General features: G+C 38.4%; 2 protein-coding genes across 2 annotated transcripts in view; both read right to left on the reverse strand.

Annotated features, from left to right (window-relative positions):
* CCT2 (chaperonin containing TCP1, subunit 2 (beta)) overlaps positions 1-161 on the reverse strand; it is a 13,601-nt gene extending 13,440 nt beyond the window's left edge. The window contains exon 1 of the mRNA XM_014963899.1: positions 47-161. Coding sequence (XP_014819385.1) covers positions 47-49 — 3 coding nt within the window. The 5' untranslated portion in view covers positions 50-161. The remainder of the gene's footprint in view (positions 1-46) is intronic.
* A 2,809-nt stretch (positions 162-2,970) lies between these two features.
* Positions 2,971-25,397, reverse strand: part of FRS2 (fibroblast growth factor receptor substrate 2) — a 47,019-nt gene continuing 24,592 nt past the window's right edge. The window contains exons 2-7 of the mRNA XM_014964130.1: positions 21,485-21,590; positions 19,186-19,277; positions 17,369-17,555; positions 14,011-14,169; positions 12,949-13,112; positions 2,971-10,557 (exon numbers count right to left, since the gene is read on the reverse strand). Of these exons, the coding sequence (XP_014819616.1) occupies positions 9,607-10,557; positions 12,949-13,112; positions 14,011-14,169; positions 17,369-17,555; positions 19,186-19,251 (1,527 nt within the window). The 5' untranslated portion in view covers positions 19,252-19,277; positions 21,485-21,590 and the 3' untranslated portion in view covers positions 2,971-9,606. The remainder of the gene's footprint in view (positions 10,558-12,948; positions 13,113-14,010; positions 14,170-17,368; positions 17,556-19,185; positions 19,278-21,484; positions 21,591-25,397) is intronic.

Raw genomic sequence — 25,397 nt, forward strand, 5'->3', positions numbered from 1 at the left:
CCCGGCCCGCCACACCCTCGCGGGCCCCGCCGCCCCCGCCGCTCACCATGTTGGTGCCGGTACCGCCGCGGGACGCCGCCAACCGCCGCCTCCACCCGAGAGAACCAGCGTGCGCGGCTCCGCAACCTCTCCACGAGCTCCCAGCGGAAGTGGCGTCAGAGGAGCCGCCGCGGCTTCCGGGGCGCGCAGCCTGCTGGGAGGCGTAGTCCCTCCCCGCGGAGGAGGCGGCGCGGCGGGGTCCGGCGCTGCCCGGTCCCGGTTCCTCAGCGGCTGTGCGGGGCGGGGGAGTGCGTTAGTTGTAATGAGTTCGGCGGCGTGGGGGCCTCTTGGCTGTTCCCCCGCTCTGTGCGATGGCGTCCTCTCGCACGGCAGCGCCTGAGAGCCGCGTCCCGTGGGGCAGTGCCACCCGGCAGCCCTCCCAACAGCCGCCATCTCAGCACTTAGAATGGAATCGTACGAGCGTCTAGGTTGGAAGGGGCATTTTCCAACCATCCACCTAACTCTGCCAAAACCACCACCATGGGGTTGTTGTGACCCAAGTGTGGGACCCGGCCCTCGGCCTTGTTGAACCTCATCCCGTGGACCTTGGCCCATCGATCCAGCCTGTCCACATCCCTCTGTAGAGCCTTCCTGCCCTCAAGCAGGTCAACACTCACACCCAACTTGGTGTCATCTTACTTTCCGTATTTCTATACAAAGTTACTTCTCCCTCAGCAACAGAGCTTTGAGTTTCCTCAGTTTAATTTCATCATATTCCTGGTGGCAAGCTCTCAAACCGATCAAAAGCATTTTAAATTGCCACTCCTGGCCTTCAGTGCTCCTGCCAGGCCATCGCAGATCTCTGTTATTGTTTCATCTGCATCACCAATTAAAGGCCATGAACAGGAGCTACCCCAGCACAATCCCACTCAATACACTTTTCATTTCAATATTAAAAAATTGGTAACTATTCTCTTGTCAGCTTTGCAGATGTGTGATACCACATCCAAGGCTTGTTCCGTTGCTACTTTTCTTCCACACAAAAAGCCTCTTAGTTAGCTTCATAAAAAGAAAAAAAAAAGTTTGTATGGCTTGTTCCTCAAGAATTAATTCCAGCTGGTATTCCCCTTCTTGCTGCCAGATACAAATCTCTCGGGATACATGCAAAGCTGTTTGTTCCTGATTTAAACTGGCCAAAGACAGGTATCCATCCCGATGGAGATGGCAAAAAAGAACACGACTAAAACTCTGCCAACTTTTGCATCTGTCTCTGGTTTTTAATATGGCTTTAATATAGCCAATACCTGGCTAGGATTTTCTGAAGTTCTTTGAGCTTTTTGTTTTCTTCAAAATGTTAGATGTTTCCCCCCCAAACTGTGTTCTAAAATTTGAGTACTAATTGAATTTTAACATCTTTAGTTTTCCTCACAGTTATGTAGAAAAGTATCTTAAGTTTGGGCTAGGGCTAATAAAAAATAGTTAACATTGTTTTAGTTGGGTTATCTCAGATTTGTACTGTACTAATGATTCATTTTAATTAACAATTGCTTCTACTGTGGCGTGAGCAGGGGGGAAAAAAGATTTTAAAAGTGCCTCAGACAATTAACCAAGCTATGACCTTTGAAAGATTAAATGCTCATAGAAAAGCCTACAACACAGAATTTGCAAGTTTGGTTTAAGGCACGTTCGTTTATTGCTAAGCTATGATTTTAATGTGCAAAAGTAGTTACACCAGAACAGGAGGAGCCCAGCAGCCGTGCTAGTTACAGGTTCCTGCCTCTTGCTTCCAGCTGTGCAGTGCCCTCACCTCTGACGCGCTCATGGCATTTTCTTAAGGTCATACCGTAAATAAGGGGGGGGAAAAAAAAGTGCCTCATTTTAATATTTTTTATAAACACATATAATTTGTAAATCACCCCATCTCTTTCAGGATTGAGAAACAGAGTGTGTTTCAGTCCCAAAGACCATTTGACACACCAACAGCTCAGCAAAGCACAGGCTCAGTTGCCCAAGGATGAATTCTCACTCAGACTTCCACGTGTCTCTGTATCTACTGACAGCAATTTAATTCAGCTTGAGACCTCCTGCTTACAGCTACGTTATTTATGATGTAGGAATAACAGAGCAGCAACCATCCCCTGATTTCTCCAGGACCAATAATTCAGGCACTGATCACACTGTCTGAATTGAGGCTTAAATTCAGCCAAAGCAGTCACTTAAGCCCCTGAGCATATACGAATTTGAGGGAGGAAGGAAGGAAAACAGAGACCTTTCACAAAACTCAACTCTTTGGGTGCTCCCAATCAAAATCTAACATACATGTTACTGTGATTGACATTCAGGGATTTTAACAAGGCCAGTTTATATTGTTACTGGAAATCCTAGTACAGCTACAGCTGCAAGGTCAGCTCTTTGATGCTTGGCTCTTCAGTGCCACCTACTTTGAGCTGGCTTCAATTTTTTATTTCAGAACAAAGCAACATTACGTCACGAATGTGAGGCGTATGCATATTTTACTTGGAAGCACTTATGTCAGTTGAGTGGTGTTTAAGTCACAATATTGCTACCAATTAATCCTCTGTCACATCAGAACTGGTGCACTGAAGCATTTCAACCAAACATTACTGGGAAGCTTTCTTTCTATTTGAAATGACAGTACAAAGAACCAAAAGTTTCTACTGAACTCTGTATCATTCAAAGGACCACACTGAGATTGCTGGCCTGTGATTCACCACCCAGTAGTCAACAGCAACAGTACTACCACAACAACAATAACAAATATTAAAGTACATGAGAAAGATGTGACAGAAGACTAGTAGAAAAACTTACAGACTCCAGGTCATCACTGTGTTGGGTTTGTGTTTTTTACCACTAAGTAATGAGTAGTACACAAGGGACCGGAAGGGGGAAATAGGTACCTGAAGCAACAATTTAAAGAAATACAATACAGCGACACTAACACTGGGAAATATTGAAGTAACCCACAGACTATTTTCAATGTAAAATCAATAGTTTATTGCCATGCTACAATTTTTATTTTTTTTTCCAGATGAAGTTGGCACTGGTAAAGGGGAAAAATGTTGTCATAATACATAATACATTTTTTAAAAATGCGCTTTTGATAAGCTTTCTCCATAATGATAGCTTAAAACAAGTGAAATTAGATTTAAGATTAATGTGGAATGGCATAAAAATACACTTTTTCTGCATAGTATAATATCACTTTTCTCATAAAAGAAATATGGAATGTTTGTAAAAACAAGTTCATTGAACAGGGCAAATTAATTGAAATTTTATAAACAATTTGGCAATGGTACTCCCACTGTTTAGACTTTTTTATATAAAAGAAATAAAAATCTAGAAACCTACCTTTATACAAAGTTGCTATATTTATGCCTTTAAGTAGGAAAAAACATTTTATAATGCAAATTAGGACATACAATAATCTTACAATATCATACAATGTAATGACAAGAAAGGAACATACAACATAAGATTTTGGCCTTTGTAGAAATGTCTATTTCTGCATTTAATAAATGCATTTGTGGCACACTGGTGACTATTGTATTTTTACTACTACCAGTCAGCTTTCATGCTAGAGCGGTATTTGGCTGCACTGCAATGGCAGGTCTGCAGTTTAGTTAAAAAAAAAAAAAACAAAACAACACACTGTTTTTCAGGAGACGAAAGGTGACGCTGCAATGAAGCGAGATGTGAAAAAGGCAAGGTGCCTGCTGGTTGAGACATCTGTATCGTGGGACATCATACAACACACTTTTCCTTTCATACCAGAGCATTTCTTATACATTCAGTTATTAAGTACCAAAGTCTTACAAGTGAGAACATCCGTGTTCAAGATTTGGCAAAATTTCAAGGAAAATACAAAGTTAGTACCAAATATATAATATATTATATATAAAATGTGGGTGTATGATATACACACATATTCTAATGCAAAAAAACTGCATTAATATGGAGTTAAATTTGCTGACATCCATTCCTAAATAATATAACCATTAAAAAACAGGTGTAATCCTGATCTTTCACACACTTTAGAATCACTTCCTCTTTCATACATAATAGTTAAAGCAATATATATGCAAGTATGACTAAGAAATCAAAATTCACATAGTAATCTGAACTCTGACCACAGCAAATAGGATTTGTTTTTTCAGTACATGTAATTAAATATATTTATATTTTTACAGTATTTTTAGACCATTCCTGAAGAACTTGACCAACCAGATCCTCAGGTGTAACAGAGCTGTTATGTCAGCAGAACGTGATCTTGCAGGAACACATCCAGTGGCCCTTGGAAGTCAACACGAATCATTCATTTGGCTCCAAAGGACGCTGCATGAGGCCCCAACAAGCTCCAGAAGGATGGCCCTGCTAACAAGGAAGATTCCCTGGTGACATCAAAGCTCTTACCTCAGACCTCCTTTCCTAATGCCAAAGGGAAGGCCTGGAGCCAAGGACAGATGGACTCTGGGCTCTCTGGGTTGTTGGCAGGTGGCGTTGGGAATGACCACGTACAGCCCCAGCACCAGGGAGCGAGTGGCAAGGTGAGCTTCACGGCACCTTTTCTACTAAGGCTTCTCATGGAAAGCAGGGGAGCTGCTCCTCCACGCTCATTGCTTGGCAATTCGGTCACCATGGGGTCTCAGCCATGAGCTGTGGCTGGGACCCCCAAGGCATTAAGTACTTTGCAGACACAGAGGAAGACGGTCCCTGTTCTGAAGGGCTCAAGCCTATTTTTTAGTCATATTTTTTTACATAATCTCCTTTGTATATACACATATTTGCTACATAAAACAGAATTACACCAAAGTAATGGATATAGCAGAAAACATTGACACATATATGCATATTACCACACTAAATAATTACTAAAACTGCAAGAAAAATTTCAAAATGCCCTTTGTAATATATAAAAATATAGAAATGTCCAACACTTGTTTCATCAACTTTAAAGGTAACTTTATCTCTCATAGTCTATTTCCGTCTGTGCACCTACATATTTCCAAACAAAATACTGCGTTAATGTGGAGTAAACACCGTGTTCGGGTAATATCCTCATAAGGCATCTGACAGACTCGGTCACATCCCTTACAGCACAGTATCAGAAGAAATAATGTACACATGGTCAGAGTTGCAGCTGCTAAGTTGATATTTTTTTTTTTTTTTTACTTATTCATGTATCTTGTCGAAAAGAGGAAGCAATTCCTACAGATTGCTAAAGAACCTTAACTCATTACTTCTTGTCTTTTTCATATATGCTCTGTAAGAAGGACATCAGCAACCTTGACTCCATCTTAACGCAGTTTTTTGTAGTGGAATTTCTTCTGGATTTTTTTTTTTTGGAGTGTATATGAATTTAAAATAAAGATATCATAAATGAACTTATGTTTATATTAAGTAAATACTGTCAAATACAAATGCCTGAATTGCTACCTCAAGGAAAAGATGGGAAAGATCTTATAATAAAATTCCAAAAAATACCTAATGCTATCTATCAAACTGAGGAACCAAACTTCTTTAGGGGAAATAGGAGAATTTCAAAGATTTAAGTCCACTATTAGCTCCTGCTAAATCAGTTTCATCTTATTTGCATCCATTAAATAAATTAGTACAGTGCAGAAATGGAATTTCACCATTGATCCCACCTTACACGAAGAGGAGAATACTGCTTAGAAATAGAGGTCCAAATCAGATACATCATTATATGTTCAAAGTAGTAACTGATATTAATCAGAACTTGCATTTTTACTTCACCAACAGTGAAAAAAAGACATTCTGCTCTCGCCTGACTCTGTTTCATTAAGAAGTGGTTAAATATAAAATAAAACCAAGGATAGCCAGATTTTGAGCCAATACATGCTGTTATAAAACCAGTAAAATCAACTGCTGGTCTGTGACTGGTGAAAGAGTGGCCCTGTTTTCACACCGATTTGGACTTTGTACAGCTGACAACTTTCTTTTGACACCCAAGCCCTAGTCAGAGCTGTAAACAGGCACACAAATATCCAAACATGGGCATGGGGAGAATTAAGCAGTTTATGGTATGAAATGTCTATTTGAACATTTAAGATTCTTATAAAAGTTCTGTAGACTTTAATAGGAACAGAATCGTGCTTCAACACACCCCATCACATTCAACCCCCGTCATATGCAAAATGTACTTATAAGGGGAAACAAAAAAATGTTCTAATGAGAGTTAAGATTTTCAGAACAGGCTTTCTCATGTTGTACGGAGTCACCAAGAAATACCACAAAACTAAAAAAAAAAATAAATGGTCTTCCCCTTGACATCAATTTGAGAAAAAAAAAAATCCTGGTATAACCAACAGATTAAATCCTTGCTAACTGTACTTCTAGTACAATTTTTATTATGTACTTTTGGTCGCTGTTTCATCTGTTTTATCAACACAGTTTCCTTATTTAAAGGATACATTAGTGTATGTTTTTCCCTAATCATTGCATTAAAGGAATACCTACAGTTAAAGGCTTTCCCTTGTCAAATTGGCTTGAAGGGTAGCAGTCAACTGCATGTTATGGATGAAAAGTAGAACCGATGGAGATGCTGCCATTTTTGCAGGACCTATTTTCCATAAACTTAACATGTCTCCATTACTAAAGAAAATGGTTACATATTTGTAGTTTCTCAGTCTATACACCCGTGGGCCCAAAATAAATATGATCTAAATACTGTGGAGAGACTGCAACTGAAAACTGAATCCTAGATTACAGACACTAAACCTAACATCACAGTCTTTAAAGAGACTGAATTGAAAAAAAAATATTTACGAAGTCTCAAGGGTAAAGTGCATTGCAACTACGTCTACTTCAAAGGGCAGAAAATAAGGAATGCTAAAGATGAGTAGCACGGGTAACAGGGGCTACCCAGTATGTTTGCAGCGTACATGAAACGACAAAGCATTATCCCACCTGTAAAATATAACAGGGTAAAAAAATAGTCCTGGATAATATATTGTCAGACTTGTTAATATAATTAGGACTACAGAAAGTTGAAATTTCAGTATGTTCTCAATTCTGGGGACCAGAGCTATGAAGTATTGTGAAGCTTGTAACAACATTTAAAAAAAGTTACTCAGACCATCCCTTGTATCTGAGACTATTCAGGATAAACGCATAGGACAGTGCACCGGAACTAAGGAGGGATAGGGTTGGTTATTGTAATTTCAGCAGGTCACTTGGGATCTACCTGAAGCCTTTGTTCCCCTATTTGTCAATTAAGACTATTACTTGCCGGCCTCATAAGGTATGCTTTAAGGGTTCCATTCATTAGTATTTCTGAAAGACCCATGCTATACAGATGAGGACCAAATATTTCTAGGCAGCCAGCTAGATCAAACACATTTGCCTCAAAACACATGCTGAAGCTTTAGTTCGGCTCACAAATTTAAGTGAGCTACAAGCCAAGAACAAGAATCGCACTGGTATCATTAACCCAATAAGTATTTCACAATACCTGGTAATTTCTCTTCAGCACAGACCAAGACTGTCCATAGCATAAGGTGAGGCAATGGCAAAGATGTGCCAAATTAACACTGCAGACCTGTAAAATGTCTAGCTCTAGGTAGTCATTACCTTCTAAGTACCAAGGTCTCCCCACAAGTCAACGAGTCTATCACAAGAGTATGCATAGGTTGACTGTGAAATCATTAATGAGCTTTTTTTTTTTTAAATCTCTTTTAAGTTCCTCCTAATGGTCTCAAGGACTCCCATCTTTTACTTCTGCAAATTACGTTCTTTGTGCATCTGGTATTTCAGTACAATACAGTCTGTAAAGAAGCATTAGAGAGTGAAAAGGTTGCCTGATATCCCTTAATGGTGTGGCAAGACACACGTATGTCAGGTGCTTCTACTGCTGCCACTACTAAACTGAGAGAAGACCAAAGAAAAAGTTAACAAAGGAACAGGAATACACTCCAATGTAACTGAAAATACATGTAGTTTGTTTTTTATAAAACTTCAATTCAAATATTGCATGAAGATCATGAATTCTTTTTCAGATCTCCAAATGGCTTTTCTTGTATGTTTTTCCTCACTCACAGTTCAAGGGTTATTTTACATCACACCAGTTCACACAAGAGTAAGTTCATTTGCTATCACAGGCTCAAGAGTAATCTCTTCTGCTGCTAGTACCAAGGTGCACCTGCAATACTGCCAGAATTCTAAAATTATTCAGAGTATTAAAAACAAAACAAAACCCCAAAACTTCTGCTAAGGGTGCATCTGGCATATTCAACAAATAACATTCTACCTGGATGTACCTGTAACACTGAGCAGCCATCATTGTAACCAAGTTCACCGACTGCAAAAGGAAAAGAAGTACGCTCGTAGATAATACTACTGTCAGATAATTTACTACATCTCTTTCTAAATTAAAGTATACTATCAACTATGGATGCACATTGCTAGAATTTGCAATTTTCTATAAAGAACTAAGTCCGTCCAGTACCCTGCCTCCCGTGTAACCTGTGTCTGATGCTTTATAGGAAGACTATAACTGCATAATAAACCTTTCCAGTTGTGCAATAACGCATGCTGCTGGAGAGCTGGGATATTTCTGTCAGGCATTAAAAAAGTAGAACACTGGACAAAGACAACCATTTGACCTTCAAGAGATTTTCTTTGTCAAATGTAGAGAGTAAGACAAACACATAAATGAACCTGAACAATAATTAAAGCTATGGTACAAAATTTTGACTTTTAAAACAAGACATTGTGGAACAGATAAAGAAACAGACAAATGTAAAGAAAGGAAGGCACATTGAACTAAGAAATGACAAGAGAACCTTAATTCATACAGCCAACCTGTGAATTCCTTCACAAAAAAAAAAAAACAAACCAGAACTCCACTGAGATTAAAATTCTGTCCAATTTCACAGGAAATTTGATACATCACTCAATTCTCTTCCAGCAGAAGGAGCTTAAGGCTGGGTTTAGATGCGTTTATAGCTCTGATCAATGAACTTCGACATGACCTCCCAATATCACAAGTTAAGAAAATTACTGGGAATTAGAGGCTTTCTTGCACATGTGGTCTTAAAAAAAAAAACCACAACCAAAAAACAGACAAAAAAGGCGTGGTGTTTATATCCCTTGAGATGAACCAATATATCTTGTGTATGTCAAACTGAGTGAATTAATGCATTACATACGTTTCATTCTGGAGGAGCCACTTTAACAAGGAATGAACGTAAGATATGTATCTTGAAAGATTAGGTTTACCTGCTAATAATGCACATATCAAGAGGCTTTAAAAAGTGTTATAAATGCCATTAACAAGTATAGGCACCAGACCAGAATATTTATAAATTCAAAACTGGCATGTCACTCAGACTCTAATCAATTTAAAGAGGCACTGTGAAAGGTGGTGATGCTGCTATGCAGTAATTACTACTACTGTAGAATGCAATAGTGTTACCTAAATGAATACTTGCTCTACATTAATTCCCTTTAGTTAGACAAGTACATGAAGTATGCAGAAAAAAGTTCTATTAGTCTATAAAAGGCGTTAGTGTTAAGAAATGCAAAGTACTTGCATCTTCAATTTTATAAACTTCACAAAAGGTGCAAATGATTTAATGCTTCCCAGGCTCACATAGGCAGGTCAGTACTATTATGTCTAGTTTTCCTAGAAGTACCATCATCTCGGGGCAGTGCTTTTTGCAAGCTTGACATAGCAGCAGTTCTTTCAATGTCTATCACAGCATACAGCTCTGTGCGCCTGGTTGGAGTTTGCGGAAGTGGAGTGGTGGGGGTTTTTGGAGTCTGAGGGTTGTCGGAGTCACTACCACCTTCCAAGTCAACCTGTATATAGTTGAGCTGCCTGTGTTCTAAACTCGGACGCCTAATGTCAAAGTTAAAGACTGTTGGGGTACAGTCCCGACGTCGTGTAAATTCTACTTTATGAGCACTTGCTGGTACTGTTACATTCTCTGTATTGACATAATTATGCATTGGATCTAGGTTATTGTGGTAGCCATTCAGAGATGGGGTCTTTGGTCCTAAACTTTCATCTTCATCTCTACTCAGCTTGCGGGCTTCCCAAACAGGAGGCAAGGATGGCAAGTTCTCATAGTTCAACAGCGCAGTTCTCCTCTGAGCAGAGTTGTTAATGTTCTGGGTGTCTGAGGTGCTGGTTGATGTCAAACGACCTCTCCTGACCCCTGAGGCACTAGGGATTGATAACCTATTTATATTTTCATACACAAATTTATTACCAGATGGTGTTTCTCTGCGTTCATCACTGTCGTACCCAGTGTCCCATTCAGTGTTGTTTGTGCTGCTGCCGCTAACTTGGTCTCTCCCAAGTTGCTCCAGTTTCTCTCTTTCCATTAACTGCCTTTGAACAGGTGTTGGTCCTAAAACAAACTTAACTCCCTCAGGCTCCAGGAGAACCTGAGCATCTCTGTCATCAGTACACGTCTGATCTTCTTTCACTTTAGTTGTTTCAGTGTTTGAAAGTTTTGATTCCAATGGCGCATGCACACTTGATCGATTTTTTCTTTCCTCTTGTACCCCAGTAGTGTTGACGTAAGTGTGCACCTAAAAGGGGAAGAAAAAAAAGGAAATTCAAATGTTATTTGTGCCTTTTTTCCCCCCTTCGAATTTCTTTCCATCTTAATGCCCCGCTTTTCTAATCAAAATACCTGAAAATCAAATCTTGTGGTAGCAGCTGTTTAAGAGCAAAGGTTATCTCTCACATTTTGCTGAACTGTGCTCAGTTTTGAGTTTTTTACCTGAAATTTTGTTGTTGATTTTGTAAATATTACTCTAACAAAAGAACAGAATTTGCATCCTATGTTAAAAATTATTTTGATTTGATGTTTTATCTCAGTTGTGCTCTAGTTACAGCTTTTCAGGTTCTATTCCAGCCCTGCTCTGGTCAGAGCAACCTCGGGCTGCTCCAACTTAGCTCATTAGTCCACTTGGACAAACCAGTGAAGCAGAGCTCAGCTTTGTTGCCCCTTACCATGACAGTGACCAACAGTTCAATAGTTGCTTCAGCTAAATATATCTTTGCAATTTCCACACTGCAAAGGAAATCTGTACATTTAAAAACAAACAAAACCAACTCAAGACCTAAAAAACCCCCACGATCTCACCTTGTGTACGGCTTAAGCAATGAGAAGAGAGGTTGACTGTACTGAAGAACAGTCCATTCTTTCTCCAAGAGCCAACAGCCTCCTAATACCAGAAACTGAAGTAGGAAAATATACAATTCCATACAAACTGTGGCACTCAGAATTAAAGAGAAGCAGGAGGTGGCACCAGGTGCCACTAAAGAAGGCAGGAACATACCACAAGTTTATCCCTCCCAGCCCCCACAGTGGATCAACACAAGGCTGAGTGGGAAAGACTGGAGTAATTAATTGCTTCTCTAAATTTTAATTCTGTCTGGATTCCCAAACAGCAAAAGTAGTATTTTACAGCAGCAGGCCATCTAGCCTTCTCAACTTCTCTGTCAGGCTCTACACGCTGAAGTGTTATTTACAGACCACTTGACTCCTACAATGATTCTTTAAACTCATTTACTCTTCAATAACTCCAACAATAACACTTGGACTCTTCTTTGGGGGCTCCTAACAAATCCTTTCCCACAAGACAGTTCACTGAGCTCTGCTCTGGTTATCATTTCTGGTTTCCAACGGTGTTTCTTGTCACACATGGGAGTCTTCCTAAACCACATTAGATTTTATTAAACTTGACTAACATTTTCATCAGCAACCTGAATGATGAGACCGAACACACCCTCTGAAAGTTTTCAGTCTGTCCCAGGTTGGTAGGGTTTCCACTGAGAGGGATCTCAGCAGCCTGGAGAATTGACCTCACAGAAACCTTACCAAGTTCAGCAACAGCAAATGCAAAGTCTAGTGCCTGTTGTGGAACACCACCAACAGTACGGGCATCAACTGACTTGAAAACAGCCTTGCAGAAAAACACCAGGGATCCAGGTGAATGGTAAGTTGAATGTAAGTCAGCAGTGTGCCCCTTACAGCAATCAAAACCCAACGTGCACTGGTTTGTGTGAGCAAAAGCACAGCCAGTAAGTTAAGGAAAGTGTTTATCACCATCAATTCAGCACTTGTGAGACTGCATCTGCGCTCTCCAAAACAAGGCAGACATCACCGCGCTGGAGTAAGTCCAGTAGAGGGCGATGAGTAGAGGGGCTGAAGCATGTGGCACACAAGAAGCTGAGAGCCCTATCCTTGTTCAGTCTCGAGATAAGGCCAGAAAACCACCTAATAGCTGCTTTCAACTACCTAATAGATAAAGAAAAGATAGAACTAGACCTTTTTTGGAGATACTCAGCAAAAGGCTAAGGGGAGGAGCAACAGACACCAGCTGTAACAGGAAAAAAAATCCAATTACCTATTAGAGAGAAATGCTTTCACCACAAAGGTGGTGAAACAGTGGAACACATGGCACAGAGACACTGTGGAATCCCCTTGTTTGGAGTATTCACAGCATGAAAGGACAAGGCTCTGCAGTCACCTCTAACTGTGAAATTTGACCTAGAGGACTCTAGAGGTCCCTTCTAACCTAGATTATTCTATGATTTCTATTTACCAAATAGAAGATTTACACGTAAAGAAGCTTTTTGACCAGGATCTCATTATAAAGTACAATTTACATGTTTAAAAATAATTACTGAAATTTTTGAAAAGAGTATATGCAAATACATACTTTCTATATCTTTATTTGTATATAAATATGAAAAGCAACTTAAAATAGTTACTTTTGCCCAGCAAGCTATCCTAGAGAGTACCATTTTAAAGAGACAAAGCAAAAACCTTTCTGAGGTGGTTAACATATAGTAGAAATACATTACACCTGATACTGAAAAACACAAATGAAAACTTATAGAACAAGCATCAGAAAAATCTGAACTAATGTAGAACCTAAGTTATATGAGGGGAAAAAAAAAATACCCACTTGCTCCTCTGGTACAAGTAAAGGATGTGTTGATTCTTCACCGACAGAGGGGAGGCGTGCACTTCCGACAGATGGATGTCTGCTGGAAGGATGTGATGAAGCATCTCCAAAAGATGGATATCTGGGATAGCCATTGGGTAAACTTTGTGCATTGAACCCAGGAGCTGATTCAATTAGAAAACAAGCAAAACCATATTAAAATAGAACATTTTACTGTATATGAGTAAGATGCTTTATATCTTAATTTTCAATTTTCAAAAGAGAAATTACAATATGTAAAACAGTATTAAATATTCACAAGATTCAATTTTGCTAGGGGGAAGGAAAGGGAAAGCAAATTGCAGACTATAACATCCCAGTATTTACTGGGAAACAAGTCTGAAGCAACCACTGAAATGTAGGTGTATTACACACCACAGTCCTCCCAATAAACTCCCTATCCAACTTTTCTTTCTACCATTAACAACATGTCTCCCTACACTTCTCTGAAATCATGAATGACCTGGAATTCCTAGTTTCATCTATGAAGCCCTCTGCCTGAGATTACCTAAAATCCTCCATTATTTTTGAAAGGACTTCACTCTACCCATCCACCTACTCACAGTAATAGAAAGGTTCCAAACTCACTGTGGATGTGATATTATCATTACTTTTCCCCTCCCTTAAAAAGGCTGGAACATTTCCCAACATTAACATTTCTCAGAAATGCTAGAAGTAAAACACGATGATATCGTAATAAAGCAATTCAATAGTTGTATTCATAAGTGTTCATAAGAACACTGCTTCACTGAAACACTTTTCTTGTGCAACAACTAAGTTCCCAGAACTCATTTCTTAAAGCTGAAGAACTTGACTATGGCAGTTTTGCTCCCAAGACTTAAGATTCTTAAAAAAGAATCCTTAGCAAGTACCTCAAGAGAATGCATTACTGTAATTAGCCTCTTAGCTTTAAATTAGTTTTCTTTTTAATTACCTAAAGATTTAATGCAAATTAAGTGCTATTTTCAGCTAAGTACTACATTGCATTCAGGTATGTCACCTAACAGTATAACCATTACTTACTGGTAGGTGTTCGAGGGGTTCTTGGAGCTTCCAACTCAGTTTGATGATTATTCCTTTCTACTACTGGTTCTTCTACCACATTTATGCTATTATTCTGCATTATCTCTTGCAACATATTAAATAGCTCTTCTGCACGGGCACATTTAAAGGCAAAGATTCCTATAAATACACAAGAAAAAAATCAAAATCCTTTAATATAAGAAACATGCCTTACAATATATATAACGTTCAAAAATAGAACTGGAATCCATGTAATGAATACCTGTTAGAGAAGCAAAAACGTTAAGAAATTTTTATTGCACCATAACACAAAAAATTACTGTGAGAACCTTTAAAGTCTTTATCTAATAGAACAATAAGATTCCCATGCACCAAAAGTTAAATTAGAACAGAAAATTGGTTCAGTTAAGAGCAAAACTAAGTTTTGAGTACTAAATAAGGGGTAAAAAAACCAACAAACCAAAACCAAACCAAAAACAGGGCAAGATTTTTTTTTTTTTTTAAGCTGATAAAAAGGACATCTTTTAAATAAATAAATTTTAAAAAACCACTAAATGAAACTACTGTGGTGCTACAAGGTCATATTTTTTTTAAAACAGACTTCTATTAAATTACCAGAAAAATAAGGTACCTGCACAACAAGAAAGAAGGATTTAAACACTGGGTAAAAGTTTAGTTTCTTTAAGAAGATTAAAATGAAAAGCTAGTAAGACAAACTGTGTGAAACAGACAGTAACGAACCACTTGCTTTAGGCTAAAGGGTAGACACAGAACACAAAGTTAGCAGCAATACCATGTATTTTGCGTGTGTATTGTGCCACTTTGCCTTTAAACAGCAGGGAGCGCCCCAACTTACCCTCACCAGCAAAGTCGCAGCTTTGGATTATTCTTCCATTGAAAGCATGAAGTTAAAGTTGACATGCTTGTTAAACGTGGGTGCAGGTGCTCATTTTTTCAAGTGAGTATTACAGTCTTAAAACACTCTTTACTAAAAACTACCTACCTATATAGCTAGTTCTGTAAGTGCAATTATGTTAATATGCTGGCAATTACGATCATCATATATGTATTGAAGGACGCGGAACTGTGACAGATCAGAACTACCCAAAATGCTCCACATGGCAGAAGTTCACAGAAACCCAGCTGGGAATACACCAAATGAGCTAAGAGGAAAGACGCTCAACAATTAATATTCAGCTGGTGCAGTGAATCAGCTTCATGCTTGCAACACAACAGCTGTCCAGCTGCTTCTGCTACTTTTCCCCAACCCACGATCCAGCTCAAGTACGACAGTCCATGTTTAATTTTTCATGTATTTCTGAAAATTCACACTGGATACTTAAATCTTAATGGACAAAAAATAAAATTAGAAAAAAATCTAGGTTCACAAGCTTTAAAAAGCTCCCAGTATTTTTCAGAGAAATTCAGCTTTTTCCCCTTTGTTTAAAAAAAGTGCTTCCAATTGCTGACTCCTTAAAAGATGAAATGAATTAAACTGGCACTGAAACCACAAGCAAAAAGAACTTGATGAGACCTTGATTTTTGTCAAATACACATTAAATACAATGTGATCTGTCATTTACACGATACGGTGACATGCCAGCTCCTTCAGCTTTTCTATCCTGAATTATCTATTAGCTTTGCTCTCAAAGCACGTCTTCAGGTTTTTTAAAACCTAGCACAAACTCAATGTTTCGCCATCAGCGCATTCTGACAACTTATCAACAGATGTAATTTGAGATTACACAGGAAACAAACGAGAATACTGCCTAATGTAATCAGTAAAAGTTGCTGGGCAGTATTCAGGGTATTCTCAAATGAAAAACTTCTCAGTCATCTTGCCAAGTGAAGATGAAGTTTTGCAACCGTGCCCACAAATGCCAGTGTAGGTCTCAGGAACAATGCTCCATTGCAAAATGGCAGCAGAGAGAACATATTCTGCCAGATTTCTTTTTTCCTTAATATTTGCAGTATTTTAGTATTACGTAAGGAAGGCAAGAAACAAAAGAGGGAGGAAAGGGTTGCTGCTCACACAGCCTGCTTAATCTTCTCCATTTAAAAAAAAATAAAAAGACATTAGGAGGGAAACAGAGAAGTCAATTAGATTCGGTGGACAATTCTGCAGACTTGCTAACTGGCCATGGAAAAGAACCTTCAAAATAGTATTTTCAATTTAATTTTATTAGTATCTCTTTTACATGTTTAAAAGAAGCAGTGAATTAAACCTGCAAAATCAATTAAAGTGATTTTCTTCAAAACAAACTTTATTTCCTTCTTCTCAGATGTCTGAAAATTTCATTTAGTATGAAATATACTGTGACATTTGAAAACATCCCTATTTCTCGTTAGGAGATGAGCTGAGAATGCCTTCTAAACTTCTACCAAAAATACCTGTCTGTCCTTACCTCTCCTTGGACAATGAAGATTGACCAGCTTTGTTCACGATCAAGTTCTTTCATCTTTCAAGTGCTAAATAACGCTTTTTATATTAAACACTAGTGAATGCTAAAAATCTATTAAGAAAAATAAAAATGCAACTTGATTCCACAACATGTGACTACATAAGAATTCCAACTACACACAGCTACATCACAGCAGAAAGATGCAAAACGAGGCCAAAACCTCAAACAAAACGGCTATTCCCCCACGAACTACTGCAGTGACAAGAGAGAGAAAAGCTCCAACCTTCTCGCTGCAAGCCAACCTTGGCCAAGGCAGGCATGATCTGGGATCTGAAAAGGTAACCAAGTTTTTCCAATTAAAGCCATACAGAAAATAACTGAGCATAGCTGGCGTTTAGACACTTCATGCAAAAATGTGTCAAAATTTGAGAATGATGTCGTTGATATAAATGAAAGTGGTATTTGTTTTAGGAAAAGGATGAAACACAAGTGTGTTACTGAAGACGATAACAGGGTAGGAATATCCAGTTCATACCAGTGCTCCAGTCTTTTAAAAAAATCTAAAAATAGAGAATTCTTTGAATTCTGAGAAGGTTCCTCCACAGTTCCAGGTTTTACTGCCCCTCCCTGAAAGTCAAGTCAACCTCCGAGGCAGGAAAATTTCCCCGTCAAAACCACCTCCTACGTTGACCAGAAGTATCCACACATACAAGCATGAACTGCTCCAGACCTACAATCCCAAAAACTATGTGCAACTCAAATCCTCATTTTGCCATAACACCGTTCCTTATAAGGTAACCTAATTTTTTTTCCAGAAACCACATTCACTTATAAAACTATAGCCTTTACAACCCTTGCCAAAGGACGGGCAACTATACCTTTTTTTTTTTAACAAAAATTGTCTTCCAACATCAAATAAGTTTCCACAAAGTTTTATATACAAAAATTCCACATACCTTGTCCAGTTTGACACCTTCGGCCGCTTTCAAAAGAGAAGAGATTCGAGTCATAGCCATAGCGACGGAGACAGAGGTAGTGCCATTTTACAGAGTCCCTTTTACGGGTGTACAAAATTAGTTCTGTATCTGTAAGTTCCATTATGCCAGAACCCAGTTCATTACCATCATCATCCACGTTAATAACCTATAAAAAGGAAGTGAAATAGCATTAGGTAAGTACTCTTTTGAGCACCAATACCACTACTAATAATCTTAATGTTTCACTTATGTGCTCCATCTGCTCTGACATACGAGTTATGATCCTTAAAGTAAAGGTTTAAAAAAATAAAAATTCACCAAACCACTTCCTTTGCTCCCCTAATCCAGAATTAAAATAATACATATTTAAAATCAATATGAGCGAGCCTGCATAACATTATTGTAAAATCTGAAGAGAAATTTAAAAATAGAAGAGAGTCGTAAGTTTAATTTTAGTTTTTCTAAAACTGGCTTTTTGTACATATTCCAGTATTGCCACACAGATAAGGCATACCTCAGATAATGGAATCTTTCAGAACCCCATTTCTAAAAAAAAAAAAATAATATTTGCTTTGTCATCTAACTCCTCTTACAGTTGGGAAAAGGAATGAAAAAGGATAAGGGGCTCCAAGATAAAGCTTCCTTCACATACCTGTATAGCCTTGCACTGTGCTGAATCACCAGACTGTTTTAGATTTTTTTTCTGCCTTTTTAAAGCCAACAAATAATTCAAATACCCTATGGTTATCTTGCATGAAAACATGTGTATAAAGCTTAAACTATTTGCCTTTCTGCTTTTAAACCAGTTGGAGGTCATCTGCATCGTTTATGGAATTCAGACAATGTATATTTGCCTCCACACATATTTCACCTCTTTTAGCGGAATTCTTTCTTACTCAATAAAAAGGCTACCAAAAAAATTTTCCCTATGGTATCAATTAATGTTACTCCTTAAAGAGGCATTTTCAACTCGAAATCTAGTCAATTGAAAAGAATTAGGAATAGTTTCATCTGCCACTGAGGCTTATGCCAACTTTCTTCATTTTGCAAATTACATTCTTTCATCTTCTCTCCCCTGCTGCTAAATCAGCAACCCACATAAACAATAGAGAAATTACACAGTGAGAAAAATAGGAACTAGTTACACAAAGTGATGTCAAATTCATAAAAAGTAAGAAAACAAAAATATGTTATCCTTCAGCTTTTTGTACTGATAATATTAAACATTTCCAGAAATTCCCATGGCTTTAAAGCTCATTTCAGTGTTGCCCTAAGGCAATGCATGAATCATTTTTCACTATGGAAGCACTACATTCCTTTGCCAACTCACAGAGACAGTTTGGAGCGCAGAAGCAAATCTGACTTGTGTGACTATGCAAAGGTATGTTTACTTAAAGTCACTGACTTCAGCAGCTTCGTGTTAAGCATGTTAAGCACATGAACAAGTGTTCACAAGCTTAGAAATTCCAGGCATATAAGGGACAGAAGCACGTTTATAAATAAAATTTCTTCAAGTAAAGGACAAAAGTTCTCAAAAGGCTATAGTCAGCAGTGATCTTCAAGTAAAAGCTTCCATTGCTGACCCCACATCCAGGTTCATAATCACACTTCTCCAGTAGCTCTTCCAAGAGCTGCTTCTAGCAAGAAAAACCTATAGACACAAATACCTGCAACTCTGCCACATTTTAACTGTTCAGTAATTCACACCCTATTCTCATATAAATTTTTTTCTATCACAGACCTGGTCTGCAAGAAGGCAACAAAATAATTCACGGCATACCACGTCAGTTGCTTACCTTAAACTTGTTTCGATGGTTATCTGGGACAGTTTCTTTATCTGGACAGCTACAACAGCTACCCATGACTTCTTTAGAGGACCATGTGATCTCTAAAGGGGAAAAAAAACACCAACAAAATGATCCTTTAGCTGAAGTAAAAATAATCATCAACAAAACAATCCAACACAAATCACTCCCTGAAATTACAATTCTTCATGATAAATTTTGCAGTCGTAAGTAATAAAAAAATCAACATAAATAATACAAATATTTTTAAATATTTAAGTTAAGTGAAATTAAATTTGGCATTAAGGACTGGCAACACCAAGCTCTTAAAGCCCTACCAATAATTCAACTTGAGGTTACTACCAAACAGACCCATTTGATTTGTCACCCATGGTAGCAGCTTGGAGGAAAACAAAACCCAACAACTTACTGGGTGCGATTCTCATGTCCTAAACCAGGGCCCTTTACACAAGGCAACGACCTGGATTCCAGCTCCGACTAAATGAGCACTCCCCGGCTCAGGCTGCTGAGCACAGCCCTAGTGACGCCCATACAAGCCCTGGGCTGTAGGAGGTTACCAGGCACAGGCAACACAAAGAGTCCGCATGGCGTTGAGCCTGAAAGGCTGCCCTGGCTTGGCCAGCTCCAGGGCTGGCTGGCAACCCAGAGTGGAGGTGTTCCAGGCCCGCAGGCAGTGCTGGCAGCCATACGGCGAGGCTCTCTCTGTGCTTCCACTTTTGAATGCTTCCCATATAGCAATGTGCATAAAACTATGCAATCGGAGTCAAGGGAAGGAAAAAAATCCCACATTCAACAGTAATATTTTAAAATGTGGGGTTTTTTATTTCTGTTAAGTTCCATTTGGATTAAATTGTGTCACACAGTCCACTTCATTTGCTATAAAACAGTAAAATATTCAACTAACACAAAACAGCATGGCTAAATTAAGGAACCCAAAAATAAATATTTGATCTTCTGATGTTTTCATTTACAGAGTTTTGGATGTATGGTAAAACTCCCTTAAAATAGTATGATAAAACATTCATAGAACTAAGTCTCAAAACTTGCTTCTCCTCCCTCTAACACCTTGCAGAGGGTCATAAGTCTTGTGTTTCTTAAATACAAGGAAGTCAGACAAAAGAAATCTTAACCCATTTACATCATTTTTATATTGGGTAAGAATTAAAATTTCCACTACACAGATGAGAAGGTAGCCAAAATCCTGGAAGAGAGCTAGTATGGCAACAAGAGATATGATATTAGGAATCACGAAGAAGGAAGACAAAACTGGTTGACAACTTTTCCTGACTAAAGAGGAAAAAAATATTAAGAAAACCAAGACTTGCTTTCTAGACAGGCATTTGTACTAGCTTGCAGCAGTAGTATCCAAGTAGTCTGCTGAATAATAAGGTACAAGGAATACAATGATGACCAGCTAGCTCTTTTCCTCTTGAGCAGAAAAGCACTCAAAAGAGATACTGCCACCCTACAGACTGTATAAATCTGCCTCTCAGTTACACGCTAATTTTAATAGTCTTCACACATGCATTCCACTGTTATTTAAACTATTCCATCTTTTTTTGCTTATGAATTTTGCCAGTTTTGTTTAGAAAGGGAGATACAGGTAATAACACCTATTACTAATTTCCCATCCTAGCACCCCACAATGCCTCACTACAGTAATGTTCAGATGTTGGTCTTGTTAGCCTAATGATGCTACCCGACTTATTCTGAGAATCCACTGCTAAAAAGAGCAATAGGTAACAACAGCTGCAATGCAGATTAACAAGGAATATATACATTTCCAGCAAAAGTTTTCAAGTTCTGCAGCCTGCAGGCACCAATGGTTTGCACTTAATAAAGCCCAGTTGTAGATCTTCCCAAATGTTTTGACAAAGTGGAAACAGAACTAGGTAGCAGCATGGTATTAGTATTATGTATTATAATTAGTATTATGACCTTCTTTGTATTCAGCATAAAATAACTGATCAAATCTGTTGGAGGCAAGTGCCTGCAAACTTAAAAAAACAATAAAAAAAAACTTAACTGCAAAGTAGTTTGTGAAAAATGACTAGAGTTGCAAGTAGAAAGCTGTAGTTTACGAAGATGTTTAAGTATAGCCATTGTATCTCAAGAATGACAAAGAAAGGGTATATATAATCATACAAGCTTGTTATTTTGTCTCCAATATATTGTAATATTAATACTTCAGAAAACTAAGAAGTGCAATGCTGCTTCAAAGGAGAGATGTGAACCAAGACTAGAGAAAAAATGAAACAGATAGGGAACTGGCAGAATTAAAATCACTCACCTAGATTTGGCCATTAATATTCCCAGCCTCTTCTGCAGCATCAGGGCTTCTGTCATACTCAAAGCGTCATGCTGTCTTCTCACAGAACTAATCATTTGACCTAGAACTAGAAGAGCACATAAAAACATGATTTTTCTTGTTTTTAAGATGCCAGTTAGTAAACAAAAATACGTTTTTGTTTTTGGCGTTTATATTTATTTATTTATTATTTTGGCAGTATTATGTCAAGCGAGGTTGTTCATGGCTAGAATGTTTTAGATAAGAGACTGATCTCTTAGAGCTTCCCCATCATTTCAGTGCCTAGATGGGTCTTGGAAGAAAATAATCTGGTGTCCCTTTCTGCCATGTAGCCTGTCACACTGGGGACTCCACTCATTCTCTACTCACTCCTTACCCAATATAGCGTGTGGAAATAAGAGACATGAAGCTCCCCTTATCCTTAGCACATCCTGAACCAAATCACAGCACACAAGCAGAACACATAAAATTTACTCTGCTTAGCTCACTCCTGCTTATCCTACTGAACATATACAAATGCTGACTTGCATGGCTAACACATCGCCCTTTCTCTGCTTCCCTCATGATTCTTGCTCCATGACATTAACCATAAATTGCTTGTTTTCATTTCCCTCGCCCCCTGGATTACTCTCATACTAACTATCCACTCACATTTAACACCAAAAACTTAACTGCTGCTTCCATCAGGCCAACATTTGGCAGCCTCCATTCTCCGTTTGTAAAATTGCCAAGCCAGCACTTGATGTCTCCTTTGACGCTGCTTCTTAAACTTGAGAGAAGGGCTAAATTCTCAGAAAAATACTTTATTATTAGCCTTTCTTATCAGCCTTTTGGAATGTCTATGCAAACTTAATTGAGACCACTGTAGCTCTGCCTGTCAATACTGTCACAATTCTCTGTATTCATCTGCTGTCCTCTGCCTTATGTGTGGATTAAAAGCATTTTGGGAACCAAAAGCACTCTTTTCGCATAGTATCAAGTGTAACATAGTCCCAAACTCATCCCAGGTTCTAGGCATCATAACAGTTGCAGAACACTCTTACACGGAGGGACTGTGCAATAGTACAGCAGAAATTCAATACTGGTAAATGCAAAATAACGCACTTAGCGAAAGAGCTCTATCTGTTAGGAAAGATCAGTCACGTAGTCATGCAGTTCAATGAAAACACTAGCTCAATAGCTATCATAAAGCAAATGAATCAGAACTCTTTGGAAAGATCTAAGAGCCAAAACGAAAACACAATCCTATTGTATGAATCCATAGTGCGCCTACAGATGTAGTAAGGTATGCAATCGTGCCTCCCCCTGTCAAAAAAAGAGTAAAACCAGAAGTATGCTACTTTGTCCACTCCGCCCAAAAAAAAGGGACCACACAGGACAGAAAAGATGAGTACAGAATTACAGGTGACATGGAGAAGATAAATAAAGCACAACTGTTTGCCAAGTGCAAGCATTAGGGAGCAGCAGTTGACACTATTAAGGGGCAGGTTCAAAAGAACTACACAGAAGTACTTTTTGCACACAGTATGAAGTTAAACTTTGTGATCTACAATGTTTTGAATAACTTCTAAAAATTTAAAGATTCAGGAAGCAATTGGACAAATGCAAGCTCCTTGAATTTTTAAATTCAAGGATGTCACATCTGGCTCAAGAAGTCCCCAAGCTGCAGCTATTCAGAAGGGTCTTAGAGAATGACCACAAAATGCTCCTTCTTACTATTCATTTCCCCATAGATTTACTATTGGCTGTCAGAATTTACTGTTCACTGTCAGAAACAGGAGACTGTACAAACCAATACTTGAAGCCTGACCCAATAAAGCCATTCTGGTTAACATAAGAGGATGACATGGTCTCTGCATAAATTTTTGAGTGCACTGTCATAAGACATTGAAAAAAAAAAAAGAAATAATTAAAAACTTGTATTTAACTTCAGACTAAAACCTAGATTTCACAAAGGTACAGAAGGATGAACTTATTGAACTGCTTGATAAATACATATATTTGCATACACATACTAAACGTAAAGATTCTCTGCTGTGCATAAATGGTATTTAGTATCAGGAGCTAGCAACAAGTCACACAACCTTCCTACAATTTATTTGCCCTTTAAATCAGGCTTTCTTATCTAGCACAAAACTGTACACAGCTGTATTCAAGATCTATCCGTCTGCACAGGCTCTGGTCCTATGATGGCCCTACCCAATCTAGCTGGTATTACTTTACTATGTTTTTTGGTCAGGTTAGATTTTTGTTGGCTTAGCAACAAACCAGCTCAGCAGAGAATCTAGCAAGTGCCAGAGCTAGCTGGGACAGAATCACTGCCTTAAGCACCTCTGCCCAGTTTTTGGAAAACTTAGCCCCTTCACTAATTACTGAGATTTATGTAGTTTATCAAATTCCCTACTAAAATCTTTAGGATGGAGGAAAGAGGGAGCAGAAAGTTTGACCTACCCACTCCGGTGGAATCTTACAGGTACTCATTAAAAAAATAATAAAATTAAAAATTTTCACAGGCAAGCTACACTAAAGCAGGTGTGTTTGCATTGGTATTTACCCTGGTATTTTTCTAGCAAAGTTTTAAAGCCTTCACATGGCTTGGCTACCTAAAGCAGACTAGCCTGTTTCGGTTACCTAAGAATGAGTCTTAAATCATCTAAACAGAGTTTTAAAGGATAAAAGAAAGCACATAAATTTACAGCACCTAACTTCTTTTAAATGTAAAGCAATAACAAAATTCTCCAAACAGTTGTTTCCAATTACAAGTTGGCTATTTACTCTGTTTGGGATTTTCTTAAATCTTCCCAGATTGCAAAATATTTACCCAAACTTAAACATACAAGCAGAAGTAGACATTTTCGCAGTCACAACCCTAAAAGTTAAGCTTTTCAGTTATATCTACAACTCCAAATTTAGGAGCTGTAATTTCCCGTTCATGAAGCAGTGGTGGTTGGGTGCAGTCATGCAAGGAGGGGGAAAGGGATGGAGAGTATTTTCTGCTTCTGCTTAACACCGCAAGGTAAAAATCCCAGGGAAGATAAATCAGGACGAGCCCTTATCTAAACCTTGTTAACAGGAGTGAGAGTTAGGAACTGCCACAGCTTCACTAAAATTTATTACTTGGTTTTGTAAAGTAAAACATGTCTCTCTCCCTCAAAGACTAAGCAGTGGCAACAAGTTATGCTTATCTCAAAAGTCAAGGATCTTGATTATGTGTAAACACAGCAGATACTTCTTTTTTTAAAAAAAAAAAAAAAAGTCACAGTCAAAAGCTTACAGAAATTCCAACATTTGCAATTCTCCTATCTCCCCAGGTTGGGAATGGTCTGAACAAAACGTCTATTATCCTTGTATAAGAAAGGCCACACGGACAGGCTGCAATTGTATTCCTCCTTTCACTCATGATAACTGGTTGCCCCATTAAAGTCAGCTAACAGTTGCCAAGCTGATCTAAAAACCGGCATTAACTTAGTTCTGCATGCTCTGGTTGCAAAATCAAACATTAACTTTGGGGGATATTTTCTGTACGCATTAATTCCTAGCACGCATCTTTTAAAAATCAGGGAAGGAAAACCCCAGACCGTAGCACGCCTCAAAAGAGGTAGGGAGAAGCAAAGGTGCCTTCTCTGTAAACTGATCTTTTGCATGTATTCTTTTCAAACGAGAAAGTGGCCTTTCAAACCATGAGCTGACACAGCGCTAGATCCTCTGTATATCTTGCTTTCAGACCTACAAGCAGAGAGCAGAAAACACAACTGAAGTCACATTAATGTAATTTTATGGCACTTTATACCACAAAATTGTAGCTTTTTAAAAAAAAAAAAATAAAAGGCGACTAGGACTTTTTCCTCTTTCAGAAATTTTAACATCTGGAAAGCCCAATTAATACAATGGAATA

Source organism: Calidris pugnax, unplaced genomic scaffold (genome assembly GCF_001431845.1).
Source record: "Calidris pugnax isolate Ruff unplaced genomic scaffold, ASM143184v1 scaffold44, whole genome shotgun sequence".
NCBI classification, from domain to species: domain Eukaryota; kingdom Metazoa; phylum Chordata; class Aves; order Charadriiformes; family Scolopacidae; genus Calidris; species Calidris pugnax.